At 38.0% G+C, this 12441-nt stretch overlaps 2 protein-coding genes across 2 annotated transcripts in view; one reads left to right on the top strand and one right to left on the bottom strand.

Annotated features, from left to right (window-relative positions):
• Positions 1-3916, bottom strand: part of DHX57 (DEAH (Asp-Glu-Ala-Asp/His) box polypeptide 57) — a 60142-nt gene extending 56226 nt beyond the window's left edge. Inside the window, exon 1 of the mRNA XM_012653807.1 lies at positions 3900-3916. The gene's annotated coding sequence lies outside the window, so the exon portion shown is untranslated. The remainder of the gene's footprint in view (positions 1-3899) is intronic.
• Positions 3917-4358: 442 nt separating this feature from the next.
• MORN2 (MORN repeat containing 2) lies at positions 4359-10078 on the top strand. Its single transcript, XM_012653806.1, has 5 exons — positions 4359-4506; positions 6851-6901; positions 7305-7411; positions 8135-8271; positions 9805-10078. Exons 3-5 carry the CDS (start codon positions 7352-7354, stop codon positions 9905-9907), a joined length of 300 nt encoding a protein of 99 aa, XP_012509260.1. The 5' UTR covers positions 4359-4506; positions 6851-6901; positions 7305-7351; the 3' UTR covers positions 9908-10078.
• Positions 10079-12441: the final 2363 nt, after the last annotated feature.

Here is a 12441-nt window from a genome sequence, read left to right as displayed (position 1 = left end):
GTGTTTATTTGTTCTGTAAATGCTGCGTTCCTTTTAGTAAAATGAAAGAATAGACATTAAAATCATGAGGACCTATAATTAAACCTATGGGATCAATTAATAAGCACGTCCAACTGATTAATAGCTACTGTAACAATTCAGTAGTGAATTTTCTTTGGATATTAGACATAAATAATATCTAAATATAATTTTAATATACTAGTCACGATGTATGTAGTATTTTAAAAATCACCTATAACTTTAATTCAGTTAAAACACTTCCTATTTCAAAAAATGGATAACATTGATATTAAAATTACTACTTTAAGGGGTTTGTCTAAAATAAATATTGTGGTCTTATATTCAAACTACTAAAGAAAATATTGTGTTTAAATGGATGCAGGTTGTCTACTAAAGACCATACATAACTACGCTAAGTGTTCTTAAAGTAATTAATAGAAACCAAGGTAGAGCTACAGACTCCACTGGGAAGTTCATGCACTATTCTGTTCTTGCTTTTGTAGTATAAGGATGTCAGCCTCTGACTGTTAGGTGATCACCTTGGGAGATCAGTTTTCTGTTGAAGGGTACCTACTTTTAGTCTTGTACCCTTTATCACCCTAGGTTGCCAAATTTAATCCTATCATTTGTGTCCAGCATTTGTGTACTGTTAAAATCAGCTTTATTTTAAGTAAATCTGTGTCTACTTTAAAAGACTGGAAATGGAAAAAAAAATTCTTTGCCAAATCCTTCAGAGATTACTGTATTTACATACTGTTTAAAACTAAATATCATAAAAGCTTCTTGATTAAACCAGGAAAAAAAACCAATTGTGTAAAATAACATGTATATGACATACTGTTGGGCTTATAACCTATGGAATGCTATATATGTGTAATATATTTGCCAATAACAGCACAAAGCACATTGTTGGGAATATAATAGTACTGGGCTAAGAAAATGACATAGGTAAAGTAATAATTATAACAATGTATTTTGGGGGTGTTAACATCAATAGATGTAATATATATTAACAATAATAGCACAAAAGGTGGGGAAAGGAATAGAGCTATATAGGAGTAATGCTTCTATACATCTGTCTTAGTTCATTTTGGGCTATATCAGAATGCCACAGACTGAGTAATTTACAAACAATATTAGTTTATTTTGTTCACAGTATTGGAGGCTGCGAAGTCCAAGCGCCATGCTGGCATCTGGCAAGGGTCATCCCATGGTGGAAGGCAGAAGTGAGAGCAATACAGAGAGAGGCACCAGGGGCCAGACTCCCTTTGTAACAATCCACTCTCTTGATAACTAACCTGCTCTTACGATAACAACTTTAATCCATTTATGAAGGATCTGCCCCCATGACCCAATCACCTCTTATTAGGCCCCCCCCTCCCAAAATTGTTGCATTGGGGATTAAGTCTCTAATACATGTTCCCCAAAAGGAGGACACAGTCAAACCACAGCAATATCACTGGAATTAAGCTAGTATAAATCCGAAGCTGATTCTGATAAATTAATGTGTACATGATAAACCCCAGAGCAATCACACAAATACTACATTAGAAAATACTCACTTAATGACTAAATGCAAAAGAAATCAGTAAAGTAGGAACAGAAGAACAAATAGACATGATATATTTAAACATCAAAAAATAAAATGGAATGATAGATGTAATTCCCACTATATCAATAGTAAAAATAAATGTGAGTGAATTAAGCAATCCAATCAAAAGACAAAGATTATCATACTAGATTAAAAAACATGATCCAACTATATGCTCTCTATAGGAAAGACACTTTAAATTCAAAGATACAATAAATGAAAATAAAAGAATGAAAAGAAGAATCATGCAAACAGCAACCACAAGGAAGGTGGAGTGGCTATGTAACAAACATCAGACAATACATACTTTAAAGCAAAAAATGTTACTAGAGAGAAAAAGGGATATTTCATAATGATAACATGGGTAATCCATCAGGAAGATATAACAATTATAAACATATATGCACCTAATAATAGAGCACCAAAATACATGAAGCAACAACTGATAGAAATGAAGGGAGAAATAGACAATTCAATAATAATAGTAGGAGATTTCTATACCCCACTTTCAGTAACGGTGGAACAACTAGACAGAGGATCAACAAGGAAATAGAAGATTTGAACAACACTATAAACGAACTAGACCTAATAGATGTCTGTGGAACACTCCACCCAACAACAAAATATACATTCTTCTCAAGTACACATGAAACATTTTCCAGGACAGACCATACGTTAGGCTATAAAACAAACCTCAATAAATTTAAAAAGATAGAAAGAAATAATACAAAGTATGTTTTCCAACCAAAATAGAATAAAATTAGAAATCAAAAGCTGGAAAAATTTTGGAAATTCTCAAATACATCAAAATTAAACTAGGTCCCTTGGTATTCCTTTCTTCAAATCCTTCATGATTAAACATATGTATTGAGTGTTTATTTTATGTTTGTCTCCCCCACGCCTACTCCCAGAAAGCTCTTTGAAGGTAAGGTCTATATCTATTTTGATTACCACTGTCTCTCTAACATAGTGTCTGGCATATAGTAGGAATGCAATATGTATTCGTGGAATGAATGGCTGAGGGTTGAATAAATGACTTATGTGAGAATGGAGAGTCATTCATCTATTTATTCATTTCACAAATATTTACTGAGCACTTATTATGTGCTAGATCCTGGGTATATAACAGCAAAGAAGACAAAATTTCTGCCTCATGAAGCTTACCTTCTAGCAGGTAAGACAGATAATAAACAAATAAATATATATTATCAGTTAAGTGCTATCACAAAAAAAAAACAAAAACCGAGGCTGTTATTTTAGATTGAGTGGTAATATCTCTTTGAGATCATGTACAAGAGGACACTTGAACACATCGAGAGAATGAGCCACGAAATACAGTCATACTTGGGTATACACGGGGGATTAGTAGAACCCCCCCCCCCACACACACACATACCAAACTCCGGGCATACTCAAGTCCGCAGTTGCCCCTGGGGGAACCAGCATATAGAAAAAGTCGGCCTTCTGCATGTGGGTTTCACATTCTACAAATACTGCATTTTGTACAGTATTTTTGATTCAAGTTTGTTGGAAGAAATCTGTCTGTAAGTGGATCCCAGCTGTTCAGACCCGTGTAGCTCAAGGGTCAGCTGTACTCACAAAAGTGTGGGGTCATTAAGAGCTTAACGGGTGAACAAAACAATGGGAAAAACTGAATTCTGTAAGGTTGTGCATCAATAATTACACATTATTTCTAAAATTTAAAAAAAAGGGGAAGGATAAACAAATCAGACAGATCGGAACGTCATCTCAAAAACCACCTAGCCCAGGTAAATTTTTGTGTACTGAGAGACATTAGGTAAAAATCAAGAAGATACTGTACTCTGATTTAAAACAACTTGTCTCACACCAACCCAGAAAACGTTACCTTTGCAACTTGGTCTGAGACATACACTCAACATTTTAAACGAAGACTTGCTGGCTGGAGTGGTATCCAGTATCATTCTCCTTACACATTTTCCAGGAACAGGAATTAGGCTGTATAACATATATGGTTAGATTCCACTATTCTAGTCCATCTAGCCTGGGAAGATTCCAACTATCTTTCTTCACCGTGTATATTAGGGACCTAAATATGGCTCTAAAAGTATCCTTTGTTTCATACCCAAGGCACTAAAAACTGACTACGCACTCTCCTCCCAGGCAAATCTCTGACTGACCCTAATATATCCAGCTCCATCCAGATATCCAGACCTCATACCTTTATACTAACACGCAACGTTCCCAACCCTCTCCCCAAATAGCTACTCAGTTCAAGATGGAGACAGACAGGAAACGGAGCCTGAGCTCCTTCAATCCAACCCCTTACCCAGCTTGGAGTCTGAATTCCGCTTCCCCGCCTCCAGCTTGAGTTTGGACAACCTCAGCAGCAGAGCTCTGCCTGACTCGGTCCCAGGGCCTGGGATCCTGCTGGTCCAGATTCACCGGTCCCAGGCAGACAGGCTAGGACACACTGGGCCGTGATGCTCCTCAGATCCTGACCACTCCCAGAGCAGGGAGGTGGCAGACGGTCCGCACACTGACAACCAGGTCTACGCGCAGACCATGCAACACAGACACACATCACTTGTCTGCGGAAGTGGAGGCCATACCTGGCTTGTAGCGTCGGTTCCCGGGGCGGATGTCGGGAGGCGATGCCCAAGGGTCAGAGGTCCCGACTGAGCTCAGCCACCCTCACCGATCTCACTTGGAGCGGCTCCGCGGTGGCCCAGCTGCAGCTGCACAGCCCAGGCGCCCTCTGATTGGCTCAGCCTCGGCCTCTCGTATGTTCGCTTCCGGGTGAGAGGCGCCTGGTCTCCCCAGCAACCGAGTCGCGCTTGGCGCAGCACTAGCGTCTGGTTCTCTCCAGGCCGCAGAGCTGGCTGCCCAGGAGGAATCGCAGAGTCAAGAAAATGTCTCTAACACCTCTCAGTCAAGTGAGTCCTCCTCCTCCCAGCGACGCCCGCGGGGAAGGGCATCTTTGAGTAGATCTCGCGTTGAGTCAGAATTTGACCCCTAGTAATGCCTGTACGAGTGTGACATATTTCCTGACCGTCTACACCGGGAGGCTGGGTGGGGTCGCGGAAAGCCCCCGGTCTAGGAATCAGGAGACCTGAATTCTAGCTCTGATTCTATCGTTAATTCGCTGTTGTGACACCTTAGGCACGTGCCAACCTCTCCGGGCTTCATTTTCCGCTATGGTGCCAGATTCTCTCTAGCTCTAATATTCCCAAGTTTCGAATGTAGAACTTTCTAAAGGCAATTGAAAACAGTTCAGTTTCTTGTATGATTACTTTCAGTGACCTGCTTAATAGACATTTAGCGATTGCTTCTCAAGTACCCTTCATTCACTAGTCATTCAGTTCCTATTAGCACTAAACACTGAGTTGGATAGTAGTAGGATAAGAAAAGAGATTCGACTAATCTGCCAACCATGTCCTGGAAGAGCCGGCTGTGATAGGGTATCCCCATACAAAAGCATCGTTTTATTATAATGGAGCTCTAAGTACTATATTAGGAATAGGTGCAGAGTGCTGTGGGAGCCCCTAAAGGAGTCCGGGGGTGAAGAAAAATAAGAAGAAAGGCTTTGCTGAAGAGCAAATACCTGAGCTGAGGCTACAAGAAAACAATAGCTAATATTTACAGAGTTTAGACACTGGCTTAAGTATTTTACATAGATTAGCTCATTTACTTAATTTGCCTCATCTAAGGATGAGGAAACTAAAGCATAGATAATTAAGTAATTTGTCCAAGGCCAAAGAAAATGGTGGGGTCTGGATTCAAACTTAGGTGATTTGATGGCAGAGCATGAACCCTTAAGTACTACACTCTATTTTGCCAATTCCTAAGGATGAATAGCAGGTAACTAGGCAAAGAAGAGAAGAGTGTTCCAGGGAGACAGTACAGCATGGGGCCTGTGGGGAACTAGAAGTAAATTTTGTAATCTGGTTAGTATTAATATCATTAAACAATTAGAAAGCACTCTGGGTCTCTATCCCCTTGGAACTTCAAATCTTGCACGTATGTATATAATTAATACATGAGCATACGTGGCAGTTTCTCTATACCTCCACACTTCACCCTTTTTCCACAACCAAATCTTAGAAATTATAGAAAAAATGAAGAAACATACCTAAATTTATATATATTTTTCAGATTTAGTGTTAGTGTCTATATTTAACCCCTAAACAAGATCAGAATTCTGGCAAGATTGCTCTCTACCCCTCACACCACTTTCATATTGATATCACCTGAATTTTAGTTACAGATTCTATTTTAAAACTTTTTTTTTTTGAGACAGGGTATCACTCTGTCACCCGGGCTAGAGTGCAGTGGCGTCATCATAGCTCACAGCAACCACAAACTCCTGGGTTGAAGTGATCCTCCTGCCTCAGCCTCCCAAGTAGCTGGGACTACAGGTGCATTCCACCACACCTGGACAATTTTTCTATTTTTTGTGAAAATGGGGTCTTGCTCTTGCTCAGTCTGGTCTCTTGACTCTTGACTTCAAGCATTCTTCCCGCCTCAGCCTCCCAAAGTAGTAGGATTACAGGCATGAGCCACCACACCTGGCTGTATATCAATGTTTATAACAGCATTATTCATCATGGCTTCAAACTGGAAACAACTTAAATGTCCATCAGCTGATAAATGAATAAACAAAATGTACTATTTCTGTATAATATATTTATATAATATATTTGGCTATAAAAAGGAATGAAGTACTGATACGTGATACAACATGGGTGAACCTTGAAAACATTATGTTAAGTGAAAGAAGCCAGTCACAAAGGACCACATATGGTATGATTTTATTTGTAAGCAATGTCCAGAACAGGCAAATCCATTGAGACACAAAGTAGATTAGTAGTTGCCAGGGGCCTGGAGTTGTGGGTGAGGGGTAGTTGAGGGGATTGGTAACTGCTAATGGGTACAGTGTTTCTTTTGGGGGTGATTAAAATATTCCAAAATTACATTAGTAATAGTTGTACAACTCTTTGAATATACTAAAAACATTGAATTGCATAAATTTTGTCCTTAATATATATTAATAATGCTGTTATTATAAATAAATAAAAATAGATCATCTAGGCAAAATTATTTATTTCCCCAGGACTGTACACTAGACAATGGAAATGCCAAATAATCATGATATGCCGTGATCATGATTATGATCATGAAGTGAGTCTATTTGGATAGAATTTAAAGCACATTGGTTATAGGTTTTATGACATAAAAATATGTAAACTTATACGACTTTTCTTAAATCTTTTAAAACAGCTTCAGAAGTGTATAAGGTAAACTTTATATTTCCAAATGGAGACAAGTATGGTAAGCATACATTTCAAATACTTTTTTATACTAAAAGCTAAATAGCTTAAAAATGAAAAAGTGAGACCGTAAAACTAATACTGGGATATTAACTCCATTAAATAAAATAACATAGAAATCCTAATAGATGAACAGATTTTTAAATCAAAACACCAATGTTAAGTGTGGACAGTATGCTTTGGAAACCTATGGGATCTGTCAACCTGCCTCGCCCTTATGTCTCAATGGTTACAAGATGGTCTAGGTCCATGGATCTCCTCATTTCTGGTTTCACTGGTTTCAGTTTTAGGGAACCAAAGAGGACCATAGGGATGTGGTTGTGATTAGGCCCAGACATAAATACTGTATTACTTAGTAAAACAGAGTTCCCACTTACAGTCTTCAGTATTTCTCCCTTATTTAGATGGTGACTGTACAAGAACATCTTCTGGAATCTATGAGAGAAATGGAATGGGTATTCATACCACTCCTAATGGGATTGTCTACACAGGAAACTGGAGAGATGACAAGGTATTATTGTTGTTTTTAATACTGACAGTGAATAAATAACCCTATGGGTAAATGATTCTGGGTATTTCACCATTAATCAAAAACACATATAATGAGTAGACTATATACTAAAAATAATAAATGATCATATTTAACATATATTAACATATGGGTAATCTTAAAGTCATTGCAGAGAACTAATCATCATTATCATCTTTCTCATCTCCCATTGATTCAGTAAAGCTATACCTATTACATAATTTTCTCATTCAGTCCTCATAATAACCCATGAGGTAACTACGATTAATACTCCTATTTTACAAGTAAGGGAAATCAGGTTCAGATTTGTCGCCCAGCTAGTAGGTGATGAAACAAGAACGTATACCCAGTTCTGCTTGAATCCAACTTGAGTTCTTAACAATGACTTTGTACTGTTTCCTAAGCTAACTAAACTGGTTGCCCTTTCAGACAAATTATCTTGAGGACCCTTGTTAATATCATCATGGACCGCCCCCCAGATGTTGAAATGTCTCAGATCAGGAACATTTGATTTAGTGGCTTCACAGATTGATACAGATGAAGGACAATGATAAAAATGTTGTCTTGTTACTATAGAAATAAAGGGTGATACAAAGTTGATTAAATAATAACTAAGTGTTTGATAGACTTATATGTGTACATTTTTGAAAGGTTGTGGGGAAACTGAAAATTAGTTTCTGAGGTCATTTCCTTTATTGAAAACAGATGAATGGTTTTGGAAGACTTGAACATTTTTCAGGAGCAGTATATGAAGGACAATTTAAGGATAATATGTTTCATGGATTAGGGACTTATACATTCCCAACTGGGGCAAAGTATACTGGAAATTTCAATGAAAATAGGTAAGCTTGAAATAAAAAATCACTGTAGTTCTAAAAGATTTTTTTCTGGTATGTTTGCTTAAATACTATAGTTAATGTTAAATATTCTTTTGTAATATATTTAGTTTCTAAAAATTGTTGGGTTATTTTTTGGGAGGGGAAAGTGTTAAAAAAGAGGCTAAGACTATCATAAGCCTCCAAAAGCAAATATCATTCTTTGTGATAATTCATTAGTCTTTGCATTTATCCCCTTTACGTCTCTATTCCCATAAAACTATTTACAGTCAGCTTGGAAATGGAAAGCTTTCTGCAGTCATTGAGAAAATTTAGGTCAAAAATTACTTTCATTTGAAATATCTTTTTAAAAAGCAGCCTGTGGGGGTAATATCATAATTGTTTATTTCATCTTGACCTGACATGTGTGTACATTTTTACTAGGTTAATTTTTAAATGTAAGCAAAATTAGTTAATTTTCAAGTTGTAGAAATGTACCTACTATTGTCCTTTCTGAGCATATGCTTGTAGGAAAAATAAAAGTGAAATAAAACATGAGTACAGCTTTATAAGCTTAATCTTCATGCCGAATACCATGACATACCATCTAGAAGTTCAAGTACATTTATAAATACCCCTTGATTACTTCCAGAATTGAACATGCAACCTAATTGTTTTAGTCGATGTGAATACATTTTGAGGAGGACATAAAAGTATTCACCTCTGTTTTTTTTTTTTTTTTAGAGACACAATCTCGCTCTATCACCCAAGCTTGAGTGTAGCAACCCAATCATAGTTCACTGAAGCCTTGAATTTCTGGGCTCAAGTGATCCTCCTGCCTCAGCCTCCTTAGTAGCTGGGACTACAGGCACACACCATCACTCCTGGCTAATTAAAAAAACATATATATATATTTTTAGCAATAGGATCTTGCTATGTTGCCCAGGCTGGCCTCAAACTTCTGGCCTCAAGCCATCCTCCCACCGCAGCCTCCCAAAGTGCTGGCATTACAGGTGTTAGCCACTGAGCTCACCTGGCCCTGTTCACCTATTTTGATTCCAAGTCTGTGACAATAATACATAGACTTTTTCCGTTGATGTTAATAAAGGGAGAAAAATCTAACCTATGGGATAAAGTTCTATTTGTTTATGTGAAGTGCATTTTTACCACTCCCAAGAGTCCAAGAAAACACCAGCACAGAGCACAGAACCTCAAACATAGCTGAGGTCAAGAAATATTTGTTGAATAGATGAATGAACTAATTAAGCCAGATAACCAATATAAACTTCTCATTTCTTAACTGATTGTTTTCGTTTTACGTGAACTTAGCTTATGTGATCCTAATGTCTTGGACACCAAAACTTGTAAAATGACAATGTTTGTTTGGCATAGTCTTTTCGTTGTAGAATATGAAAGCAAGATGCTCGGTTTTAAATCAGAGCTTGAAAATGGAAAGATAAAATGCTTCGGAAATAGTATATGATATGCTTGACCATGTTATATCTGGACTGTAAATTCTTGGTCATGGTTAATGAACAAACTTATTTTTTACTATCACAGGGTGGAAGGAGAAGGGGAATATACTGATATCCAAGGACTGGAATGGAGTGGTAACTTTCATTTCACAGCTGCTCCAGGCCTGAGACTAAAGCTCCACATGTAGATGTTCTGCATTAAAGTACATGAAGCTTTTAGTTGTAAGGAAAGCAACTAAATCTGTTGTTTGAAATCACTTCATACACTACCTCTGTATTGTAAGTTTTCCAATAAAACCATCACTCACTTCTGCATTTTTGAAATTTATTTTCATTATCTTATAATTAGTTTTAAATAATGTAATTCAATTCAGAGTTTTCTCATTTTAGTAACTACAGCAAAACTGTCCAGATCTTGGTAATGTCAATTTCCAATCTTGTGCCTGAGTTTTGTCACCTTTTTGTTTTTTCTAGTTCATGCTTGTGTAATTATTTTAGAAGAAAAAAATTTATCCCCACTGAACTTCTTTTTTATTATTGTGGTAAGAACGCTTAGTAGGAGATCTACCCTCTTAACAAAATTTTAAGTGTACAATGCATCATTGTTAATTATAGGTACAGTGCTGTACAGCAACTCTCTAGAGCTTATTCATCTTGCTTGACTGAAACTTTATGCCCATTGATTAGGAACTCCTCATTTCCCCCTCACCTCAGTCTCTGGTAGTTACTATTCCTCTCTTTTATTCTATGAATTTGACTATGTTAGACACTTCATACAAGTGGAATCATGCAGTATTGGTCTTTCTGTGACTAGCTTATTTCACTTAGGATAATGTCTTCAAGGTTTATCTGTGTCATCACCTATTGCAAAATTTCCTTTTTTAAAGGCTGAATAGTGTTACATTGTGTTTATCTACCACATTTTCCTTATTCATTGTTGCTGGACATTTAGGTTGTTTCTACAACTTGGCTATCGTAAATGATGCTGCAGCGAATATAGGAGTGCTAATATCTCTTTGAGATCCTGCTATCAGTTCTTTTGGATAATGCCGAGAAGTAGGATTGCTAAAGCATATGGTAGTTCTATTTTCATCTTTTAAGGAACCTTCATAATATTTACCACAGCGGCTGTACTATTTTGCATTCTTGCTAACAGTGGGCAAATGTAGGATCCCCCAGCCTCCCTCTCCCAGCTTTCTTTCTGTGTCCTCACTAAAAATCACAGTGCCTTGACCACTCTGGGACCTAGCCAGCTGCAGGTTTTTCCCAGCAGGCAAGAACCCAAACTGGGACCTTGAACATTCCCAGTCACGATAAAGGTATCTAGGTTTTTAGCTGGGCACGATGGCTCACGCCTGTAATCCTAGCACTCTGGGAGGCCAAGAAGGGCGGATCGTTTGAGCTCAGGAGTTCGAGACCAGCCTGAGCAAGAGTGAGACCCCGTCTCTACTAAAAATAGAAAGAAATTAGCTGGACAACTAAAAATATACAGAAAAAATTAGCCGGGCATGGTGGCGCGTGCCTGTAGTCCCAGCTACTCGGGAGGCTGAGGCAGGAGGATCGCTTGAGCCCAGGAGTTTGAGGTTGCTGTGAGCTATGATGACGCCACGGCACTCTAGCCCAGGCAACAGTGAGACTCTGTCTCAAAAAAAAGAAAAATTAGCTGGGTGTGGTGGTGTGTGCCTGGTAGTCCTAGTTACTCAAGAGGCTGAGGCAGGAGGATCACTTGAGCCCTGGAGTTTGAGGATGCAGTGAGCTATGATGACACCACTGCACTCTAGCCAGACAAGAGCAAGACCCTGTTTCAAAAAAAAAAGGTAACTAGGTTATTGCCCAAAACACTAAAAGAAATGATCCCCAGTCCTGAGCCAAATTCCTTAAAGCCTCATATAAACTCCATACCTTGACCTCCCTTGCTGCAGACATACCTGGGTATAGTACTTTCCTTCCTCTAGCTGTCCATCACAAACATTGCTGCAGCACTCTGTAAGTTCTCCAAATAAATGCTTTGGATCGATCATGCTGGTATTAGTGCTTCTTTCTTTGGAATCCCAACTGACCCCATCTTGGGGACAGTTTGGGGCACTCCCTGTGGGAACTCCCCTGCCGCCACTGCTATTTTTGAGGCGATTCCAGCAGAGAGTTATGTGGAACAAAACAGCAAGGGTTCCAATTTCTCCATATCCTCACCACTTGTTGTTTTGTTGTGTGTCTCACCTAACGGACATACCTGAACCTGACTTTACCCCAGGAGGGGCTCTGCTTGAGAGTAGCTATCTTGGCTTACCACTGTTCTTGACAGACCTCAAGACCAAATTAGAAAGAAACCGTAACATCACTTTAAAGGGAAGTTGATTCCAGATGTAGTGTTTAAAGGAAGGGGGAAAAAAAGGAAAATTGATTTTAAAAAAAGAAACCATAACAATAAAAATCATAACACTGATAAAGGTCTAGTTTCCAGAATATGTAAAGAACTCTTGTAACTAACTCAATAATAAAGAAAATATTCCATTTAAAAATGGTCAAAGAATTTGAATAGACATTTCTCCAAAGAAGATGTACAAATGGCCAATAAATAAACAAAAAGATGCTCAACATGATTACACTAGGGAAATGCAAGTCAAACCCACAGTGAGATACCACTTCACACCCACTAGGATGACTATATTAAAAAAAAAACCAACAGACAATAACAAATATTGGCAAGGATGTGTAGAAATTG

The sequence above is a fragment of the Propithecus coquereli genome, unplaced genomic scaffold (genome assembly GCF_000956105.1).
Source record: "Propithecus coquereli isolate 6110/MARCELLA unplaced genomic scaffold, Pcoq_1.0 Scaffold43, whole genome shotgun sequence".
Classification (NCBI taxonomy): domain Eukaryota; kingdom Metazoa; phylum Chordata; class Mammalia; order Primates; family Indriidae; genus Propithecus; species Propithecus coquereli.
Note: the sequence above shows the minus strand (reverse complement) of the source record. Positions and strands in the feature narration are given on the sequence as shown.